Here is a 24,715-nt window from a genome sequence, read left to right as displayed (position 1 = left end):
ATGGATGCTATGCAGCAGAAGTAGCAGCTGCAAGAGTTTCTGCCCAGCCGGCAGCAGGTTCCAGGCCGTGCCTGCACCAAACCTCCACCAGCCCTAGGCAGGCTTGGATGCCCCTAGGCATTCCAAATGACCTAGGCATTTGCTTACAGTAGTTTGTCTATGCCTAGGGCCGGCTCTGCATACTACAATGCGATCATGGGCGGTAATATCATGCCCAGATCGCATTGCAACAGCTATCATTGATAAATTGGGGCCATAGTATTACATTGTTTCGTACTGCAAGTCACTGTTTACATGTTTTGCTCATTTGTAAGGCACTGCAGAACCCTTTTTTTGCCATAATAATAAAGGATAATAACAAAGAGAGCAGGCAGTTTAAACACGTTACAAGCTATAACGCACAAATGTGACAATAAAGCAGGATTGTTTAGAGCCGGGTAGCCACTGCCGTTTTCCGGCGGCTGCCTGGTAGACACAATTAATGAATAAAGTTTTGTTTTTACTTTTAAACAAGGCGCACGTGGCGTCATGACGTTACGCTTGCTGCATCGCTGCACTGAAGAGGAGCCAGCTACAGCCAGAAGATATAGTAAATATGTGTGTGGCATGCTGGGTATGGACGCGGGTGGCAAGGGGCTGGAGAGCCAGAAAGGGGACTGGCTTGGGAGACAGAAGGGTGACCAGGGAGACAAAAGGAGGGTGGCCGGGGAGATAAAAGGGGGGTGGCCGGGGAGGTAAAAGGGGGGTGGCCGGGGAGACAAAAAAAGGATGGCCGTGGAGACAAAATGGGAATGGGCGGGGAGACAAAAGGGGTGGCCGTGAGACAAAAAGGGTAAGGCCGGGGAGACAAAAAGGGGAAGGCTTGGGAGACAAAAGGGGGATGGCTTGGGAGACAAAAGGGAGGTGGCCGGGGAGACAAAAGAAGGATGGTCGTGGAAACAAAAGGGGGTTGGCCAGGGAGACAAAAGGAGGGTGGCTGGGGAGACAGAAAGGGGGTGGCCGGGGAGACAGAAGGGGGATGGCCAGGGAGACAAAATGAGGATGGGCGGGGAGACAAAAGGGGAGGCCGGGAGACAAAAGGGGTATGGCCGGGAGACGAAATGGGGGTGGACGGGGAGACAAAAGGGGGATGTCTAGGGAGACAGAATGGGTGCTGCCTGATGAAACAGAAAAAGGTGCTGGCTGATGAAACATGGGGGCTGCTGGGGAGACGATATAAGTACCGAATAATTATTCAGAAATTATGAGGGGCGCCAGACCATTACTTTGCCTGGGGCGCTCGGACCCCTATATACACCCCTTCTTGTGCCCTAGAAATGCCTGTTGCACATCACATCTCCCACACCCACGTCTGCAGAGACAGGACAACATGACACAGTGCACAGGACTAAGAAGTGCCTGCACTGACCCATATGCCAGCAGACTCTGTTCTCCGTGTCCCGGGCCATGCAGTAGCGTGCAGCAGTAGCACTGTTACATGCAGCGGACGCCCATGCCACTCTCACGGATCCCCGTTCCCAGCTTCATAACAATCCCCATTGCACTGTGTGTGGGAGGGGAAGTAACCGCGAGCCTCTCTACCCAATAACCACCGAGGCCACATCCCCTAGCCACGCCCCCTCCACTTGCTGTGTCAGAGATAGCCAATCACCGGGCAAGGTAGTGTGCGGGGAGGACGACTGCCGACTGCCCCTGCTGCCTCGCGCTCTGTACTGCGCTGTGTGAGGAGGAGACCGGGTCTCAGTGAGCCGCAGTGGCTGTACCGGGAATACAGTAGCCGGGGGAGAGCCCGCAGTACACAGCTAGCCGTGCCAGAGTGCCGAGCATTATGGCGGTGGAGGAGGAGGGGATCCGTGTTTTTCAGAGCGTGAGGATCAAGATAGGTGAGCGACTCCCGGTTCTCCGCTATGACCTGAGCAAGCCCGTGTCTGCACTTCTGGCAGCCCAGAACCGACAGTTTCACAGCGCACAAAGTTTCCTTCTTTAACCATGCTGGGTGATGGGTGTATGCGGTGGAGTAAACTGTCATATAGTCCTGGTCAGTGCAGCTGCACTTACACCTCCAAACAGTGCCCATGTCAGTCTGCATCTCCCTCACGCATCTCTGTGCCCATGCTAGGCTTCCGTTCACGTATCTCTGTGCCCATGCCAGCCTTCCCCTCACCCATCTCTGCCCATGCCAGCCTTCCCCTCACCCATCTGTGTCCATGCTAGCCTTCGCCTCTACCATATCGTTGCCAATGCCAGCCTTCCCATCTCAGTACCCATGCCAGCCTTCCCCTCACCCATGCCAGTGCCAGCCTTCCCCTCACTCATCCTGTTGCCCATGCCAGACTTCCTCGCTCATCTCATTGCCCCTACTGCCTTCTTATCACCCTTCTTGTTGCCCACCTCAGCCTGCCCATTACCCATCTCATTGCCCATGTCAGCCTGCCTATCTCCCATGTCATTGCAATGTCAGCCTGCACTTTACCTATCTTAGTGACCATGCCAGTGTGCACTTCACCCACCTCTCACCCTACTCCAGTTACTACATACTCGGGTATAGTGTCATAGTGTGATGCCAATGGAAACTGCCAAGAACACACTCAACTGTGTGCCAACTTGTGGGTCTTTATGTCCAGAGGGGACAGGAGGTAGGACTGTAGGTAGCTGAGTGGTGTCCCTTTTATCTGTTACTGTACCTGTTTGAGTCATTGTACAGTTTGCATCTGTGTAAATCTGTATATCACGCACATCAGCACTGAGTAGAAAATACAGATATTACCAAGCTGTGAATTCTATAGTGGACAGCTTCCTCCGTTTTCAGAATACTTTATAATGAGAATACCCTGTTTTGACCAAATACATCTATCTTCATGTTATTTTGTTTAATGAATTCTCACAATTCGTATTCTTTGTGCCATATCAAATAATTTTAAGTATAAGGAATATTTAAAATTCCAGAAATACACCGAATAGTGCCATGTTGGGGATTGTAGTGCACAAATGTTCTTTCTAGAGAAGACAGTACTGCTGAACCTCCCTCAGCAGCAAAGGTTCTCCAGAAATTATGAATGATTGTTATATATTCTGTGGATTCAAGTTGAGTCTCTTTGTTTAAGATGTTCAATACGTTGGGTGATCTGGCTTTGCGTGTGCCAAAATTTCAGAGGGGAGCAGAATTTCATGCCCATGTCTGTGTGATTTGCTTACTGGCAAAACCTCTCCCTGGACAGCACCGTCTTTAGTGCAACAAAGCTTTCATTATTCTATCCCAGTGGAAAATCTTTGTAAAGCAAGGCCCTCAGTGACTTGAATACAAACTCATGGCAGCTTGTTGCTTATTACTTATGAGTGTGAGCCTGCATGGACAGATTTAAATTATTTCAGTGTCTGAAAGTTGTTAAGATGTGGTAGTTGGGAATATCATATTTCAGGTTACTAGGGTCAATTTGAGGATGTGGTTTTAGTGAAGCCTAAAATACTTAGAGAAATATTTTTCTTGCCAAATTGCCTATTGTATCTTCTAAACAGAATGTTTGATATAATGTATTTGTCAAAAGGTCATTTAATATATTTGTAAAAAACAGAAAGATAAGGTACTGACCGATATTCTGAAACTTTTATGCTGGGTACACACTGTAGGATATATCGTACGTACAGCCGAAGAACGCTATATCGTTCAGTGCATCTGCGGATGTGTTCACGCAACCTATATCTGTAATGACGTTGTTCTCGGATATAAGCCGTCTGCCGCACAGCACGACAAATGTAATATATTGTGCGCATCTGCTGGTGTGTACGTGCAACAGATTGACCCATTAAGCTGGCCACAGGAACCGCTGACAATGACATCACAACTGGGTGGACAAATTTAAATGCCCGTCAGTAGTGATGTCTGCCCGAACATATTGAGATGCTGATTGGTAAGTGTGTATGCTGACCAAATCAGTCGCTCAGTCAGTGGGATAATCAGCTAGCTGCTGTGTTGGCCAGGTGTGTATCCTGCATAAGTTACATATTTATAGAACTTCTACCTATCACTTTGTTATGGATATACATATTTACCATTAAGGGTCATTTGTGAGTTAAAATTCATAGCACAGGTGGTTCCTTGTGTCTCAGATCCCTTCTTTTGGCTAATGCTCCTTCATACCTCACATGCCTGGATTTATGGGTTAGGCAAGTGGTACCCAAACTTTCTGGAACCATGGTGTTATAGAGTTTCAGATTTTTTTTCACAGCACCCCTAGGTCAAAGTTTCTTATTGAGAAATTCAGCAAAAATATTTAATTAATTGAGCTATGCTGTAATCCTTACGTTCAGTTTTGTGGTGATGGGCACAGCTTCTGTTTGTTTATGTACTGGTTTTGTCTATCACATTGACCATAAATAATTTGAATTGGTACTGGACCACCAACTGTAGTGCCCCTGAAAGTGCCCCGTGGCACCTCATGTGCCAGGGCACACATCTGTATCTCTATATTAATTCATATATATTTTTAAAGTGAGAGACTTTCACACATGTAGGGAAACAGTTTGGTTGTGGTTTTCTATAAAGTGTCAAATCAGATGAGAAATAGTTTCACTTAAAGGCGGAGCCCATATAGCTAAACCACAAAATGTTGATAAATATATATATATATATATATATATATATATATATATATATTTATCTATTTATTTACTTTCTGTTCCAGTTAGATTTGTTTTTCCTAGGTATAAACTTAGCAGCTGTATATTTATTATAGAAAATGTTCAGTCTTTTTTTTTTTTTTTCAAATGCAAATAAAGTGTGCAAACTTTTTTTTTTTTTTTTTGGTTTGGTGGTGAAGGTGTCTACCAAACAAATGTATAATATGTAATGAGACATAAATTATGGTACAATGGTTACGATGATGCCTGGCAATACATGTTCATCTGCTCTGCGGCCCCTGCTCTGCTCATCTAAGTGACAAGTGTGCTTGGGGACAGTTCCTTTCACAGTGAAGCCCTTTTGGGGCCTCTGTAGTGGATAGAAGTGTATTGCCATTCTATCAAATTCGATTATTGGGTCCAATGATTGCCTGTTACGGCGTTGGACATAGACAGACATATGTAGTGATCATTCTAGCACCCTGCGCCTGTCACAACCCGTGCAGTTCCTCTTTCCTATCTGGGGTGTCACTCTCTGCTCTGGTGCTTCTAGCACACTCTGTTCTGTATCTCAGCAGTTTGTTGCATCAGCTGAGTGTGCTGGAAGCACCACAGCAGAGAGCAACACCCCAGGCAGGAAAGAGGAACTTCACAGGTTGTGACAGGTGCATGGGGCTAGGGATGTACACTACATATGTATTTGTTATCTGACATGTTGAGTTTGAGAAATATTGAATTATAATACTTAGCTCATGGCCTCCTGCAGCAGTTTACAGTGGCATTATATGGAGTAACACACACAGTGCAGTGAAAATAAATTGTTCCCAATGCGTTGTGTTTACATGTGTTTGTCATTTGGTGTAAAGGTGCGTACACACGGGACGATGTGCGCCATGAACGAACATCGTCCCGTGACTCTCCGGCAGTTTGTGCTCAGTGTCTTTAACGACACTGAGTACAAACACTGAACGAAATCAAGATCGATTTCGTTCATTGCCGGGCCCCCTCCTCATCCCAGAACATGTACAACCTGACAAAATCATCAGGTTGTACTGCCAGTTCAGGCAATGAACGAAAACTACAAACGGGGGCGCGCATTTGTAGTTTTCGTTCATCATTTTGGTGTAAATACTGAACGATTTTTTTGAACGATTTGTCGTTAACAACAGATCGTTCCAAAAAATCGACCCGTGTGTACGCACCTTCAGAGATCGTTGATCGCACTGTATAGCACAGTAAATCATTTTGACCATATTTACATGTGAACCTGCTCAGTGCACAATGGATAGATAGCTTGTTCAAATGGGTCAGGGTGATGCAGTCTGCAGAGGTTCCATGGCTAAAGAGCTAATGCTCCCTCTGACCACACACATTTAAAGTTCTAGTTTATATACACACCCAACCTGAAGTAAGTATATTGAACATGTGTCACAAAATTGCCTGTCTTCATATAATGTGTAAACCCACAGTGGGTTTGGGTCAGAAAAGGAAGTGAACAGTGCAAAGGAAATTGCTTCACCTAACTCCTTTAAAATCACATTTACAGTAACTGTAAAAAAGATATATATAATAGTAATGTGGTACATTAGATAACATGTTATAACTGCACCATATGCAATATTATTATTATTATTTGTTATATAGTGGTCCAATCAGCCATTGGAAAAATTAATGAGCCCTTTGGGCACCCCTCAAAACTCATTGCTTTGAAAGATCTTCAAAACTAAGTATATGCTGCTACTCCACTTTCAGTGTGTTTTCCTACCTCCTAATAATGATGTCTGTAGTCAGAGTTAGTATAACTGGGCTGGGAGAAAGGAGAACAAGCGACTTCACAAATCATTGTCTTTGTGGGCTATGGCTTTCATGCTTCCAATATTCTTTTTAAGGCTATATAAAGACAGCATTTTCTTTAGCGTGTTTAAAGTGTTCAACACCAAATACGCTCCATAGATGCATCTAAAATGCCTCTAGGGTAAATGGAATGGGAGTAAAAATAAAAAGCCCATAAATGACTAACATCTGTTCTCTTTATAAACTATTGGGTACAGGTGTGCAGAATGATGATTGTGATGTAATAAACCACCCCCCCCCCCCCAAAAAAAAAACGGTTTTCAAAGAATGACAAAAAAAAATCCCATCTTGGATGTAACCTAAGTGGTAAGCATGCACAGTTTTTAAAGCTTCTAGCAAAGGTTTATATAAAAAGTGGTCATCCATAAACTCGCTGAATTATGCATGGTTATTCATGTCTGTCCAAGATGGTTCTCTACATCAGCTGCTGAGGCAAGGAGCTGATACAATTATTTATAGCTTCCTTAGCTATATGACATACAGAAGTAAAGACTACATGGTGGATGGATATGTTTAATAATGACTGGATTCTTAGGTGAAAAGTCCACTTGAATACAGGGATGGGCATCCTTTAGTATTAACTGTCTTATCTATGTCTCTTGTTACACTTAGCTAGCCGTTGAATTAAATCTCTTATGATGCCGGTGTCTGCCTATCCCTATTTTATAGAGTAGATATGGAGTTACTTGAAGGAGGAGAAGAGTAAATAAATGTCATTGCATAATATACATAGAGAAATTTCATAATATTTTTTTTGTTGTGCTTTGTCAAATGCAGTAAAAACATAATGAGCTGATTGCTCCTATATTTGCGTGGCCAAAACTAAGTGTCTATGTTCTCCCATATGCAAAGTTGTACACCCTTTTGCTTTGGTTTCATAGCCATGTTCATTATCACTGCCCACTTACACCAGCCATATCCTTGTTGCAAAAGACGTTTGAGCAGCTCTGTATAGCCCACTTTCCACTAACCATTCCTCAAGGAACATTGCCTACATGCAAAGGCCCTGTTGTAACTCAGTTATGCACCTTCAGTCGTTAGTGAGGTGTAACTGAGTCATGTGACCTTGCATATGCTCGGATATAAAGCATGCGTAGTTTGAAAACACGCAATATACGGTCACCAAACAGACTTGTGATCAACTTGGGAGAAATCAGTTGAATGCAATGTGCTGTTTGGCATCATGCCTGGCTGCACACGTATCTGCCATGTACGGTAGGGCCAACATCGCAAGTTTTCACCTCTCTTGGAAGGGAAAACTTGCAATGCTGACGGACATAAAGTGCCATTCTGGAATGGCACATTGCGTCCATCGCACTGAATTGATTTCTCCCCTATAAGTTTACTTGATCCTTTTGCTCTAACCTGAACTTCTCCCATATCCCGTATTTTGAGATGTTTCGTTTCTAAGGATTTATAGACCTCTGAATTAAGATGGTTTGTTAGAACGACATAATGCTTTATTAATAATTGTGGAGCGGATGTAAAGGGTGGGTTTTAGGGAGTGAGCAAAATTCCCTGGAGACTGCCAAGGATTTTGTCTAAGATATAAGTAAAAAAATTAACCCTTCTTTTGTGTGATCGTTCACTTTTAAGACATTACATAGTGTAATACATAACAAAATGAACAATGAGAAATCATATATAATGTTACTGGACATAATTGTCTGTTTCATTTTGTGCTGCCATATAATGAAAATTTGCTTATTTACTTTGGGACATGAAAAAATCAGGTATTCTGCTCAGTGAAGTGTACAATTCAATTTATTTCGTAATCAATGTGCAAGACACTTCTTATAGGGCACCATTATTTGGCCTTGTATCTACTAGTGTTTAATTTATGTTTAAAAGTGCAGCACATGCATGTTACCTTGGTGTGAGCAGAAAACTAGTGCATCGAGGCTAGTCGCAGTATTACCACATTGTGCCCGGTACTGAAGCTGGTAGAAGCAGTTTACTGCAACTAAGTTGCATCTCCCGGCTTATTCCCAGGCGCGATGCAGTCAATTGGATACCTGCAGGCACTTATCCTGGGAGCTACATCCCTGTGAAGAGAAATAAGTTTCTCCCACTGATTCATGTTTTTTTTTTATAATAGTCATCTTGTTGCCAGCAGGCACCCTATTAGAGCAGTAAGCGACCTATATTTCTTTAGCTGACCACTTCTTTACAGACATCAAAGAATTTGTAATGCCATGTCTATTTTTACGATTTATTTAGGAGATTTTACATTCCGTAAGTGATCTTTTATATCTATGGTTTCAACCAACTTTGTGTGCTTGAGGTTTTCGAGGTAGATTCAGTTAGCCACAAATTACGCACGGCCGCGGGTAAGCTGTATGCCTATGGTACCTTAGGACTTACAGAATTATTTTGCATCCCTGTAGGGCTGTATGCAAAAATCCACATGGTCGTGCCGTGGGGTGAGCGGCTTGTGGTGCCATTGACTGTTTTTCCACGCTATTGCAATGGCAACTCGCCCCAATCTCGTAATTCAATTGACCCCTTAATGTCATTGGTACTTCAGATTTCTGATTAAGAATAGTAGTTCCTTACTTCGTATTTACAATTTATTTCTATACTTTTTATTTTTACTCTCATTTTACTGCATCCATATTTGCTATACTTTTTTATATTGTTTTTCTATCTTTTTGTTTTTACAAAACTCTACATGTGCTATACAAAAGTTGACATGTTACTGGTTTAATAACTAGAAATTAATTTTATTCACCCTATAAGAGCTGATGAAATTTGAATGGTAACTACACTTTCACACTGTTGTACTACCAACATACATGTATATACAGATGGGTCCACATACATCTAGTCTCCTTGCGTGTTAAACAGCCCTCCTAGTCGCAGCGTGACTCGGTAGTGCTGAGCATCTTTTGTATGACTTTTTGCCTTCAAATGCGGACAGATAGCACAAGCAGCTTCTGCTGAGTAAAATGATATGCAGCATGCCTATGTTCTGTTAATGAGTGCGGGTGTATCTGCATGTGAAACTCTACATTACAGTGTCAGCGGCTGTAACGTAGCGTTTCGCATGCAGATACACCCGCAGTCACACACAGAACCTAGGCATGCTGTGCGAATAAGACGCAACTGAAGGTAAAAAGTTGCACACACACACGCTCGGCGCGCTATACTATTGTAGCTTGTTTACACACCCAGTAACCATAACCATCCTAGTTTTAACACCTTGTACAGAAATCAAGTTGGAGGTTGCAGGTGGACTTTTTACTGTTGTGGTTAAATTGTCTACTGCTAAGTAGTAGGAAAAAAGAATTCCATTTTGATAAAAAATGTGTCTTTTCTTAAGAAATCTTAATATGCAGGTTGAATGGAAAATGCTTTCCTAGCTCACCCAATTGGTGTATAAGACAACAGAAATAAATGCTTCATTTCTTTCTGTGACTCTTTCACCTATGCTCACTTCATAACACAGATGTGTTTTGTATACTCTGTGGTAAGTGACACCCACTTTAGAGTGTTTTATTGTATTGGTGTTTTTCCTTTGCAGTAGCAAGGGTGGAGTATGGTCATGAAATTGAACACTTGCAAGGAAGTGCTGCTACTTTAGCTCTACAGAAACCCTCTTGACATCAGTGCGGTTTGATTACTAGCAGTAGAGCTTGGCATGACATCCAGTTCTTGGTTACACTGTAACATGTTTATTGGCTGCCTTGCTTCTGTAGATATGCAGCAGAAACTACACTTTCCACCTGTCTTTCACTAAATGTGTCTACTTTTAAGAGTAGAAGCCTTTATCATAGCGAATTGTGCAGAGAACCTGGTTATAACTGTTCATGCAATCTGGTGCACACATTTGACCCCATAATTGTATAGTGTACCTAGCTTAACTGTGAGAGCTTTACGTGTAGCCCCTCAAACTTTTAATAGGGTTCATATTACTTTCGTTTTAAGACTGTATAAAGAGCCGTAAAGGGAAATGCCCCCCCCCCCCCATGCTCATTTTGGGTCTTGGCTCATTTTGGGTCTTGACCATTGTTTTTCAGTTTCCATTACCCTGTACCATGGTCCTTTTTTTTCCTCTTTATTGTCTCCTCCTTTCTATTTCTCCTCCATTCCATACTAACCCCCCACCATCACCACCACTAGCCCTTTTCTCCTTCTCTTTTCTTGTGCACAGAGCTAAATACTTTGTTAAATGTTGTCATTCGTTTGTATAGCTGTCATAATGCATTCAGTGATGCTTTTATATAGCTCCAAAGTCTTCTACTGAAGAACTGTATTGAACCAGAACCTGCTCCTCCCTCATTCTTTCTTCTGCCCCTCCATGTTGTGCGTTTTTGTGAAAACCTCAATAAAATTATTTAGGAAAAAAGCCATAACATGATTTTAGATTGCTCCTGAAAACTCCCCCACATGCCACTCAGACCTCAACACAAGCCTCCCCGATCCATCTGCTCCCCACTCGCTGGCATTCCCCAGATCTGTCCCCATTGCGCACTGGCATGCCCCAGATCCATCCCAATGCGCACTAGCATGGCCCAGATCCACCCCCACTGCGCACTGGCATGCCTGCAGATCCGCCTCCATTGTGCATTAGTTCGTTCCAGATCCTCCATTCACTCACTGGCAATCTCAACAATCTGCCCACTCACTGGCAATCCCAAAGAAAATTTGGTACATTCCCTGCATGCTCCACTCACTGGCACTTTCTAGGTTACCTTTACTCGCCAACATTTTTGAAGTACTTGCCTTGACAGCTACAGCTCACAGAGCAAGAGCACGTGGTGCAGAATGTACGGTGCTCACTCTTCCTCCTCTGATTGGATAAACCTTGTGACTTTGCTGTAGTGTGTAGAGGAGAGGTCACATGATGCGGAAGCCAGCTGCTCCTGGTCAAATTTAATCGGGAGCAACTGAGGACGAAGGGCTATATTTACGAAGCTGCGGCTTTGGTAAACTGCCGTTTCTCGGCAGGCAGGAGCTGAAAATATAAAGCTCCAATAACTTTCATTGTAAAACAAGCTTGTTATGGTCAACAGGTCCCCATAAAATTCCCCCTTTGTTTTACGTTCTCATTCTTTACAATGCATTTGTTTAACCTCTTTACTTTTGACCAGAAAAGTTTTAGTATGTCACTGTAAGATTATGTACTTAAGAAATCCCTCAGCCCCTCTCCATCATGTAATGTAAGCAGTTATTTGTGTGCTAGTTGTCTACATGTACGCCTTGCTCTTATTTCCGAATAGCATTATAATGAAGAGCATGCTGCATACAAATAGCCTTTTGAACTGTCTTCTGATGAGCGCTTTCTGTAACAGCACAGGAGAATATTATGCTATGACGCACACAGTTTATTATGCTCACAGCATAGTCAAGTGCAAGCAATTAAATAATTGTCTTTATTGCAATGGATTTCCAGCGATGTTGATGTCTGACTTTCTGGGAATATTAATGTAACATGTCCTCTGATACTTGTATTTACTTCTCTGAGTGACAATAGGGCTAGCTGATTAAATTATTGTGAACTTCATGGCAATTGCATAGTTAAATTGTTATTAAGTGATGAATTGCCCTTCTTTTCCTATTTAACGAAGTGCAGTATAGTTTTCATTTTGATCTCTGTTAAATAGGAAATATTTTATATGTCTACTTTTTTGTGAAATGCTTGATAAAACCTAGTGATCAGTTCCGGTAGCAATGTCCCCATAGTTGGCCAGAAGTGACATGGAGGTTCTGAGTGGAAGGCCAGATATACTGGTGGGGGTGTTTTTACTATCAGGAAGTACATTCATTACATGGGATATTTTGCGGCCTTGACTGTAGAGTTCCTGTGGAGGAGTGAAGATGTGTCCTCATCACTATTGCTGCAGTTGCGCCAAACCACCCTTCTCATCGCGCCAGGTACCGTGCGATTTGGCTTCCACCGAGCATCTATTTCTAATTTTTTTTTCACCTGACCTAAAGATTTACCTGTTCAGTCTGTCTCAAACACTGGAAGACGGACAAGATTTTACTTCCCACCAGACAGATTGGACGAATATATATTTAGGTGTGTACGCAGCCTTAAGGCGCATATCCACTACATGATCTAAATGGATAATTGACCGATAGCGACATCGTTATCATTCAGTAGTTCATTAATCGTGCAGTGAATATGCCAGCAACGACCAGCGATGCGCGCTCCCGCTGGTCGCCAGAACATACTGCATACTGTGCATGTTCAGGGATGAGGGAGGGTGCCTGCATTGAACGACATATCATCCACTGCACAGTATAATGAACGATTACGATGTCGTTATCGTTCAATCGTTCCTTAATCGTGTAGTGGATATGCAGCTTTAGTCACAATCGGAGGCGACAACACATTTCATAAGACTGCACTGATTAATTTGATGTGACCTTTGTATATCTGTGCGTGACAGAGACGGAATCTGTATACGAAGTGCTACAATGCCGCGGCTTTTTAACTCAAAGTTCCGTTGTCCTTCAGATATACAAGTATCACATATAAAATGAATCAGTGCAGTTTTGTGAAACAACTTAGACGCATTTTGGGGTAAAAAAAAAGTGATCAAGACAATCTGCGTCGCGAGGGTCATGGTAACTCGCTTGCGCAAGGCATCTTGCGCCGCATGACGTATTCAGGCTAGGTGTAGGAGTCCTGCATCCTTATTACTTTGCCAGTAATCCGGCACTGATATTTCCTAACCTCCTACTCAAAGTCTTTATAGCAATCATGGTATTACAGTGAACATGATTGAACTTCCTCTTTAAGGATCTTTCAGGAAGCTGCCCATGGGGGTCCTTCCTTGAGTCACTTGTTTTTCTTTTCTCAGAAGGACTAAATGAAGACAGGAAACTGCAACAAAATCTTAGTTGGTGAAGCTATCTAGCCAGCTAGAAATGCCTGTGGTACTGAATGCATAATGGAAACCTTAACTTACTATTTGTATCTTTTGGGGGTGTTTCAATTCAGTACGATGTTATATAGCGCCGGGAGTTCTCTGTGCTATTCAATTGACAGCACTGTTAACCCCGACTAGATGATTTCTGCTCACACCCTCCTGAGGTATGAGAAGAGATCTGACTAAACTAGTGCTGCGATGCTGTTTTCGGGCTTAGTGCATGCGCTAACAGCATCGCAGCTGGCACTTAAGTCAGAGAATGCAGGCTACTGAGACATAACACCCTGCTTAAGGCGCGGTAACCTGCATCTCCTGACTCAAGTGCAGGGCGCGATGGGGACAATTGAATAATTTGGGAACTCATTCCCGGCACTATTAAAATCGCACTTGATTGAATCGCCCCCTTTTGAGTTCCTATAAGCACTCATTGCATTAAATGCACGTAGTGCTCATTATATGAAACGCATTGATAATGTTGTATACCTAGGTCACTGGCAGGCAATCTAATATTTGGAAACTTCACTTTTGGGACATTATTACTTTAAAGGGCTCCATATTAAAAAATTGAATACTGAAAAAAATTATATGGACAACAGTAATATTTTCTTACTATTTTGCAGTTTTTATAGAATTTCCAGTTTTTTTGGCTATAGGTCTCAATTCTGTTATTAGCTAAAACTACACACCAACCCCTAGCCACCAGCTGATCATCAGTTACATAGATCTTTCATGATATCTCTGTTCAAGGACTTGTGACAAAATAGACAATATATATAGTATTTTAGTTTTTTTGTTCTGAGGTGCCTCCATTCATATGTCACACTGATTGAAAGTGTGTCAAAGCTTTTCAGTGCTTGTTGGTCAATTTTGTTGATTTAGGTCTGTCAAAGTTGATTGTTTTTGCTTTAGGATGTCAGAATTGAAGAATGGCTTCATGATTTGCTACTACAAAGAGCAAAGAGGATAGCTACCTTGATGATCAGGTTAAAATTAGTGCGTGAGAGTTACTGGCATTTAGGTTTGATTATGTATGTATGCATGTCAAAGTATTTGTTTGTTAAACCCAGTGAGTGTCCTCTCATTTCCTATTTTTAATATACTATCTATCTATCTATCTATCTATCTATCTATCTATCTATCTATCTATCTATCTATCTATCTAGATGTAAACAAGTTTGGAGATTTATTACATCAGAAGAACATCACAGGAACAAATTGTCAGTATCGACATTTCAGTTAAAATTGTGACTCAATTACTTTTTGCTTATGGATTGCTGATATCTTGAAAAAAGGTCCTTTTTATAGGACCAAAACGTTGATTATAACAATTTGTTCCTGTGATAATAAATCTCCAAACCTGTTTGCATCAAGCCTGTTGAGTGCCCTATCATTCCCTCTGGGATTTCTGTCCGGAATCCTCTGTGGAACACCCCAGCTGTTGAAAGTAGATGATGTGTGTGCATATACTTTGTATATCAGTATAGAAGTCTGTTCGTGGCCAAAAGCAAAGTATAAGAGACACTTAAAAGGTGTCAGTACCCAGGGGTACTGAAATGAGTCCGACATTTTTTATCTTAAAATAGGGATTTTCCCCAAATTTTCACCTTCTCGTGGTCGGTGAAGAATAAGCAGCGTTAAATCCTATGGAAAGTTAATGAGGGATAACTTGCACAGCTGATTGAAAAGCAAAGAATTTACGCCCAGCCGCGTTACAATTTATCTGTGTAAACAAGTTATCATGGCTAATTGAATTTCCCCCTAAAAGGCAGGTAAATAACAACAAAAGACATTACAAGTTGGTTGTATGGTTCTATGTTGTGTACATTGCTTTCTAGGTACTGGTTGTATACGAATTGCCTATAGCCTTCCCTATTTCTAAATTGTTAACATAGTGAAGCAGAGATGACAAAATATGTTATAATTGGTGCTCACTCCACAAACTCTATTTTTGCTGGTTGAAAACAAACAGAAGTGCAACCCTGTCCATAACCACATAACTGAGCCTAAAGATGACGGGTTAGCACAATTTACTACATTTAATCATTTGTGCTGAGTATCTCAATAAGAAACTTTTGGCCAAGGGGTGCCTTGGAAAATATCCTGATACTTTAGGGCACCATGATTCAAGAAAGTTAACCACCACTCTAGGGGTAATTCTGTTACTCTGTTGAATTAGAGTGCTTCAGCTCTGATGATGGTTGATCTCTTTTGGTTAGAATGTGTCATTATGGAATTGAATTACAGCTTCAGAATGCTGAAAAAACAGCACATGTATTTGTTCCTGTAAGACAAGACCTTGACAGAACACATTGGGGATTATATTGTGATGATGTTTATTTAAATACCTAATATGTCTATTAGTTACTTACAGACAAATATTGAGGTCTACAGACTGTGGGGAAGAATTAGACTAGACCTGTTAAGTTAACGGGTGCTAATTGAACGCTGGCTCCTATATTCATTTAACCCCAGTTATCAGGGATTTTTTTTTCGAGTCTCCTAAGACCCGAAAAGAAATCTGCGTTAACCTTGCAGTCGGGTGATAAAAGCTAGTTAACGCGCCAATCCATGTACACCCGTTAACATGTTCATTTAATGAACGTTAACAGCTTTCGGGTGAATTCAGGAAGCTAATTGATGAGCCCTGGGTGTTAAAGCCCGAGGCTACCTCCCGTTATTACCGCAAGTAATTGAATTCCCCCCCCCCTATGATGAACTTAAAAGTCCTGACACAAGGTACACAATACTGTGTGTGTTTCTAATACCCATATGACCATTCCGCTGACTAATGTCTTGTTGCAATAAAAATGTGTTTTGGTTTTTTAAATATTTTATTACATTTGGATGGTAATTTTGAAGATGTATTTGCATAGGGTCACATTGCATTCTCATTCTTCTTCATCTCCTGTACATCTCCGTGTATCTTATCTTGATGAGTGAGAGGGTTGTGCAGTATTTAACAGTCTATAGTTTTTTTTTCATATTATCAGAATAGTCTACTAAGATGTAAGTGAGGGCAGAGATAAAGTGGGCAGCCAGAGACTAGAAGACCTCTTCCACCACCTTTCAGTGTAGGTCTGCTTGAAGATTCATTGTGTTTTTTATTTATTTATGAGTAATATATTTTAAAATTTAAAATTCCATAAAGAAACATAAAGAGCACTCAAAATATTAGCATTGAGTTGTGCATAAACCATAAAAAATAAAATTCACCAATATCTACATAAGTACTTGTACCAACATGGCTTTATGCAAATACACTCTATCATTTAGTGTCCCCGCTAGGATGATTTAGCTGGGCAAAAATCCATGAGATGGGGTCGCGATCCGTGTGATTGCTCCCCCACACCCTCAGCACAGCCAGAGGAGACAGCTGCTGCCACTGATAGGTAAGGAGGGGGCGCTGGGCTTGGATAATTTGTTCCTACTCCCCCTTCCTCTAGGCGCACATGGCTGGCTACCCAGAAGGTAGGGGGGGGGTGGGGTGGGGTGTGTGTGTGTGTGTGTGTGTGTGTGTGTGTGTGTGTGTGTGTGTGTGTGTGTGTGTATATGTTTGTGTGCAATTTAGTTTAGTAGAAATGTGGTTTATATATTTAAATGAAAATCAAATATATAGTTTTAAAAGGTATAACTATTCATTCTTTTAATTGGTGTTTAACATCCTACTGTATTTACAAGCCTGGTGGAGAGGAAGTGTACAGTGCCTTCCCCCACACAAGGTCACCAGCCTGCCTTTTATAGTGGACCTGTTTAATGGCAGCGATAGTGCTGAGGGTGCAGTGTGATACACCACTTCAGAAATTAGAGGAACTTCAGTGTGTTATTTCTAGTAATATTGCCCATTCTAACTGCTTCATGAGTCTGCATTCTCTTTAGTGATTTGATGAATACATCTGCCAATTTGTACTTAAAGAAATCTATATTTATTTCAGGTGCAATTAAACCTGTTACAGTACTGAGGGAGTGGTGACCCTGTTAGGCCAATTGCTTTTAGTAAAGTGTATTGCCATCGCAATATATAAGAATTGTGACCTTCATCAGGTGTTAAGATTTCCTATGCAAGATTTTGCATATGCACTACACCAGTGATTCTCAATCAGTTTTTACTTATATACCCCCTGGCTGCTCATTTACTATTTGTTCCCCCAACTTTTGGAAATCAATACATTTGTAATGAATATAATTGCTGTATTATATCAACTGTTTAGGCACCGCTATATATAAAAAAGGTCTCCATTTAAGATTGAGTGATAACTCCTTTATCGAGTCCTAAAAGGGTTATGACTTCTGTTCTGTATTTAGCAAACAACGGTAAGCTGAGCTTACCGCTGTTTATGACTGTACTGATTACACCAGCTATAGATATTCATGCACCTTAATTAGCAGCCCATCACCAGCAGAGCTCGCTGCCATCAACTCAGCAGAGGACACTGTGGAGGAGATTGACACTTCTGGACCTCACCAGGCAGGTAAGTTATGGGAACATACTGTATACATAAGTTTCACTATTATTGTAAATTAAGTATGCTATTTGATATAGTTATTAAATAGAGCCCTTATAAATGTGCTATAATCGACATTGGAAAAAAAAGAAACAAAAATAGAATGAATTGTACATAGATATTTCGTATTTATTATAATTTATGAAAATTTATAAAATTGACAATAAAACAATAATCCACATACTTTCTTACACAGGGACAGGGGTAGATTTCAACTACCTACCCCCACTGAACCTATGAATTTAGCACTGTAAAACATGCTTATTTCTAAATGAAGTTGATGTTTGAGCTCTTAGGTAAATGCAGTTACAGTTTCTATTTAGGCACTTTAGTTAATATTTCATGTTACCTATGCTTTGTCTGGCAAGAAATTCTGTAGCATACTAGGTTGTATCATGCACATGATATATTATTATTTTTTAATTTGCAAATTACATGACTCAGTACAGTCTGTGACTAGAAATAAAAACTTGTGACATAACCGTTTAACCGTCAGGAGAAGTACAGAACATTTTTAAACTGCTCTGTCACAAGTTTTTGTTTCTGTCCATGGTCTGATTCATATCAGTTGCAAAACATATATATATATATATATATATATATAAGAATATTCAAATGTAATAAAATGCAGCTTCCATTGTCCTCTACAAACCTATTTATATAAAGCTTATTAAACAGAATTTCAGTATAGTTTTCCTATTTGTGATTATATATCTTTAACATAGGTCTATAAGTAGAATATCTTTCTATATTCAGTATAAAATAAAATAAAAAACTTTTTTTTTTCCCCCCCCTCATCCTGCTTTAAGAACCAAGAGAATAATAGACAATGTGCTGTTGAGCTATCTAAGAATTCAGGGCTTGCTCTGTATTTTATTGACGAGGACATCTGCGTTCAGGAAATGTCGATGAGATGAATGGCTGGATGGGACATATCAGCACTTGCTACAGTACTGTAACCTTAGAAAGTGATCGGGTGCATTGCAGATAGCTGCAGCTGCGATCTTCGAAATCCTATCCAGCGTGTGTTGCTGCAGCTTAACACAACACGTCCATTCACCTGTTCACCCTAAAGCCAGAGTTTCTTTGATCTGATCAGATAATTTTTGCCTTCTAAAACTTTGTGTAAGGTGGCATGTCATGTGTTTTTTTTTTTTATTAAATTCCCCAAAGAGATATTTTGTGTCAATTTAGGACACGTGTGGATGCTTTTACCTTTCAAGAACACTGGTTACCCGCAAACAGAGGAGGCAGACACTTTGCAGGCTGATCTAATCATTTTGAAAACGTAGCCTAGCAATTCATTAGGAACCTGTTTCCTTTGTTCTTAATGGATTGATAGGCTAAATACTGGACCAGACCACTAAATGGATGACCGTGTAGTCAACTGAGATCAGCTAGATACAGGCATGACCTGATTTGGATGTGTTCTCTGTAGGTGTTGGATAGCTGAGTTCATACAGTATATAGAATTTGAAACATAGAATTTGATGGCAGACGAGAACCACTTGGTCCATCTAATCTGGGCCTTTTTTTTAACCTCATGGTACCCTAAAATCATCATTAGTTCTTTGTAAGGATATCCTTGTGTCTATCCCAACCATGTTTATATTGCTCTACTATATTAGCCTCTAACGCTTCTGATGTGATGCTATGCAACTTATCCACCACCCTTTCTGTGAAGTAATTTTTCCTCATATTTCCCTAAGCCTACTTCTACCCCAGTTTCAGTGCGGGATGCAGTCTGGATACTGGTGGGCGCTTTCCCGCCCGCCGATATCCCGACACTGCAAGCCCAACATGGGACTAAAGATAGTTGTCGATATCCCGATGCCTATCATTAGCCCCACTACGAAATCCCGGCATACCGAGCGAAGGTAAGCCGGGTGTCTCAGGTTATAGCTGCATGGGTGGGAGGGCTAGGCACTCCCCGGTGGAGGGCTAGGGTAGGGAAAGAAGGAGTTAGGGTTAGGCACCACAAGGGGGGGGGGTTGGGTTATGCACTAAAGATTGGAGGTTAGAGTTAGACACGGAGGGGAGGTGTAGGATAGGGTAGGATAAGGGGGTGAGTTAGTATCCTTACAAGCTCCAGTCGGGATTTGCCTCCTTCGGTCTTCTGGTGTCTGTATATGATCCGGTGGCTATTCCACTGCCGGCATTACATACAGATTACCTCAGTGCAGTCCTTATGTTCTTCTCTTCTTTTGAAGAATGTTTCCCTCCTGTACCTTGTTAGAACCCTTGATATGTTTGAAAGTTTCTATCGTGTCTCGTTTTTCCCTTCTCTGCTCCAAACTATACATATTATGATGGTCTTTTAGTCTTTCCGGGTATGTTTTGTGATGTAGGCCCTGCACCAATAATTTTTGTTGGGGATGGGGGATACAGTAGTTTTGTATAACATTATTTTGACTAATGCCTCTGGAGCTTCCTCCCACCAAAACAATTAAGACAAAAATAAAAAGCAGACACGCATTGTCCTACAGACCTACACTGTCCTGCATAACTCAGGGCTATACATTATTATTATTATCATTTATTTATATGGCGCCACAAATGTTCCGCAGTGCCTTACAAAGCACATAAACAAGTTGTAGATAAGCGACTTACAGAACAATACAATACAATACAGGACCAGGACATGGATAATACATTTTGCTACATTAGTGATCATGACACCCAGATAAGCAACAGAGCATAAGCAGCCAAGTGTTAGGTACCCTAGTGGTGAGTAAGAAGTAGATGAAGCTAAAGTAGGGAGAAGTACAAGAGGTTAGAGGGCCCTGCTCATAAGAGCTTACATTCTAGAAGGGGAGAGGAAGACAAACAGGGATGACACAGATGGGAAGGAAGGTGTATGTATCAGGGCGTTAGAATGACAGCTGGAAGGCTTTGATGAAATAATGGGTCTTGAGAGCCTGTTTGAAGGATTGCAAAGAGGTGGAGAGTCTGATGGGGAGTGGGAGAGAGTTCCAGAGGTGGGGAGCAGTGCGGGCAAAATCTTGGAGGCGGGAGTAGGAGCATGTAATCAGCTGGCATGAAAGGCGGCGTGCATTAGTTGAACAAAGAGAGAGGAGAGTGAAGGGAGATGAGATCAGAGATGTATATGGGGGAAGATTGGGTGAGGGCTTTGTAAGTGAGCGTGAGAACCTTAAATTGGGTTCTAAAAGGGAAGGGGAGCCAGTGGAGGGCTTGTAGGAGAGGGGAGGCAGATGTAGAGCGTTTGGAGAGGAAAATAAGCTGTGCAGCAGCATTGATGACAGACTGGAGAAGAGAGAGATGGGATTTGGGGAGGCCAGATAGGAGGAGGTTACAGTAGTCCAATCTGGAGATGACCAGTGAGTGTATGAGGGTTTTTGTAGCCTCCTGGGTGAGATAGGGTCTGATCTTAGAAATATTTTTGAGATGGAAACCTCAGGACTGTGAAAGGTTCTGGATATGTGATTTCAAAGAGAGGGATGAGTCCAGGATGACTCCAAGACAGCGCACTTTGGGGCTAGATGAGATAGTTATACCATCAATTGATAAAGAAATAGTGGGAAGTGAGGTTATGTGGGAGGGTGGGAAGACTATCAGCTCTGTCTTAGACATATTAAGTTTAAGAAATCGCTGGCACATCCAGGAAGAGATGGCAGAGAGACAGTTGGAGATACCAGTCAGAAGAGAGGGGGAGAGATCAGGGGAGGAAATGTAGATTTGAGTATCATCAGAATATAGATGATAATGGAGGTCAAAAGAGCTGATGAGTTCACCTAGAGAGGAAGTATAGAGGGAGAATAGAAGAGGTCCAAGAACAGAACCTTGAGGAACACCTACTGTAAGAGGCTGTGGGGGGGAAGAGGAGTCATGAGAGGAAACTGAGAAAGATCGGTCAGAGAGGTAGGATGACAGCCAGGAGAGGGCAGTGTCACGTAGACCAAGGGAGTGAAGGATATGCAGCAGGAAAGGGTGGTCCACAGTGTCAAAAGCAGCAGAGAGATCAAGGAGAATGAGAAGAGAGTAGTGGCCCTTGGATTTGGCAGCAAGGAGGTCGTTGCTGACTTTAGTGAGGGCAGTTTCAGTGGAGTGGAGAGAATGGAAGCCGGACTGAAAAGGATCAAGGAGGGAGTGGGAGGAAAGAAAAGTGATAAGGCGTTTGTAGACAATCCGCTCAAGGAGTTTGGAGGCAAAAGGGAGGAGAGAGATGGGTCGGTAGTTAGAAAGAAGGTTAGGATCAAGGGTAGGTTTTTTAAGAATGGGGGAGACAAGGGCATGCTTGAATGCAGAAGGAACAGTGCCTGATGAGAGGGAGAGGTTAATGAGGTGGGCAAGATGGAAGCAGGCAGAAAGAGAGAGGAAGCGTAGGAGGCGGGAGGGGATAGGATCAAGGGGGGAGGTGGAAGGGGGGGAGGACCGGATAAGGGCCATGACTTCTTCTCCAGATACAGGGGAGAAGGATGCTAGAGTTGGTAAAGTTGATTTGGAGGGGTGATCTGGGAAAGGAGGAGGTGGAGAGCAGGGGGACTGGTTGGATATGATGTCCTGACGTATGGAATCAATTTTAGATGTGAAGTAGGTAGCAAAGTCAAGGGCAGAGAGCAAGGAGGGGAGATGAGGAGGGGGTGGACGAAGGAGGGAGTTGAAAGTGGTGAAGAGACGCTGGGGATTAGAAGACTGAGAGGAGATGAGGATCTTGAAATGACTGTTTAGAGAGGGAGAGAGCAGCACTATAGGATGAGATCATAAATTTGAAATGGAGAAAATCTGCCATAGAGCGTGATCTTCTCCACTGTCGCTCGGCGGTTCGTGAACACTTTTGCAGGTATCTGGTGCATTTGGAATGCCAGGGTTGAGGAGTAGATCTGCAAGTGTGAGTAGTGATTGCCGGAGCAACAGAGTCCATAGCAGAAGTAAGGGAGGCGTTGTATAGGGAAGTGGCTTGGTCAGGACAGGAGAGAGGGAGGATAGGGGAGAGAAGAGAGTCAAGCAGGGAAGAAAAGGAAACTGTGTCGATAGCGTCAATGTTACGCTTAGTGATGGTGGCTTTTGGAGGTAGAGAAGGGGAAGGAGAGAGGGACAGGTTAAAAGAGAGAAGGTGATGGTCAGAAAGTGGGAAAGGGGAATTGGAGTGATCAGAAATATCACATCGGTGAGTGAATACCAGATCAAGCAAATGGCCACTCACATGGGAGGGTGAGGAGGTCCATTGGGAGAGACCAAGTGAAGATGTGAGGGTGAGGAGTTTGGAGGCAGAGGATTCTGTGGGGATATCAATTGGAATATTGAAGTCACCTAGGATAATGGAGGGAAGGTCTGAGGAGAGAAAGTGAGGGAGCCAGGAAGCAAAGTTGTCAAGGAACTTGGAGGGAGGGCCAGGGGGACGGTAAATGACAGCTACTCTGATACATAATTTTATTTTTGAATACAAATCAGACTTCATTCTTGTTCACACACTGCACTGTCTGGATTACTGTGTAATACCTGGGAGGGCTACCTGACTGTATATTACCATAATAACAAAAGTGGAGAAGATAATGGAATGTTGTAGGCCAATAGTGCTCAGTATTTATTTTTAAGCTGGGAACTAATGTGTCTGTGCATTGCACTGGGACCCCAAAAGTAATGGTATCCATTAGAACATACTACATATCTGACAATGACTGTACCTGGGGCCCAATTGGAGTCCTGACCTACAGGTTGTGCAATTATACCCTAAACCACACTTTTTCACCTGCTCCTTTTAGTATCCATAGAAGCATGTGGTGTCTGCACATCTAGGCCCCTGCCTCTCCAGTGCCGAATGGGCCCCTGCATTATGCTTTTTTTTTCAGACTACAATTTCTGTAGTTGAGAAACCTCTTTGCTAGTCATGTTGGTTAACTGGTTTCATTGAAGTTTCCAAGACACAGTAATCATCCCCTGTAGAAATTGTATTTCCAGACTGCTCTTTGAGTATAGTAATATTTATATCCAGTACAGCTGGATGGAAATATGGAGTAATCAACAATAATGTGGTTGGTTCACATAGATCATCAGATATTATGGAAAATAACAAACAGCAAATAAACCCAATTAATATATGTGAAAGTCAGCAGTACTGAGCAAAGTAACTTATTTAACTGTAATAATTTTAAGGAGGTGGATAACGTTCTCAAGTCTGGAGCAACATTAGTCAAAGTGTCTTATTTACAGTTACATACGGGTTGAAGACTGGACCCTGAAGTACACCTGCAGCCTTTATTTGTTTACATTGTCCTCTTTTATATACCCATTCCATTGATCCTGAAATGGACCCCACTGTTTTCTAACATTTCATGAAATCAGTGGCTTAACTACGTGGGTGCTATGGTGCCCGAGCTGCCTCTGTGGCCCGCCGCTCCTCCTGCAACCAGTGACGTACACTTGGTCCAGTCAAGCTTGCCAAGGGGTCCGGTTGGCAGCGGTGTTGATATGGTGCCAGCCCACCAGCTGATTACAGCTTGTGTACCGGCAGGCAGGCAGACATGGATAGACAGCGCTGTCGGTCGCGAGCCAATCTGAGCTCGCGGACCATCAGCCAGTCAGCAGTGGCGGTTCCTAATTGGCTGCCGGTCCCCGAGCACCAATTGCCACACAGACTGGCAGCCAATGAGACAGCCGGCGCCTGCCTGTTCGCCAGCTGTAATTTAGCTAGCGGCCCAGCACCAAATCCACACCTGCAGGCTGCTGATGGCACACATGGGGAGGCGAGAGGCTGCTGGAGGAAAACTGGGAGGACTTGCTGGGGGGGGTTCATAATTTGTAAGGGGCATTACTGTGTGGCATAATATGTAAGGGGCACTACTATTGTGTGGAATAATTGTTAAATGGGGTAATACTACTATGTGGCATAATCTGTAAAGG

The 24,715-nt window shown here is 42.4% G+C and overlaps 1 protein-coding gene across 2 annotated transcripts in view; it reads left to right on the top strand.

Moving 5' to 3' along the window:
• The first annotated feature begins 1,728 nt into the window (after positions 1 to 1,728).
• The window catches only part of RASA3 (RAS p21 protein activator 3), a 233,719-nt gene continuing 210,732 nt past the window's right edge, over positions 1,729 to 24,715 (top strand). For both annotated transcript variants that reach the window (XM_088454142.1, XM_088454141.1), the window contains exon 1: positions 1,729 to 1,883. In XM_088454142.1, coding sequence (XP_088310268.1) covers positions 1,829 to 1,883 — 55 coding nt within the window. In that variant the 5' untranslated portion in view covers positions 1,729 to 1,828. The remainder of the gene's footprint in view (positions 1,884 to 24,715) is intronic.

This window comes from Taudactylus pleione, unplaced genomic scaffold (genome assembly GCF_031769625.1).
Source record: "Taudactylus pleione unplaced genomic scaffold, aTauple2 ptg000609l, whole genome shotgun sequence".
Lineage (NCBI taxonomy): Eukaryota > Metazoa > Chordata > Amphibia > Anura > Myobatrachidae > Taudactylus > Taudactylus pleione.
Note: the sequence above shows the minus strand (reverse complement) of the source record. Positions and strands in the feature narration are given on the sequence as shown.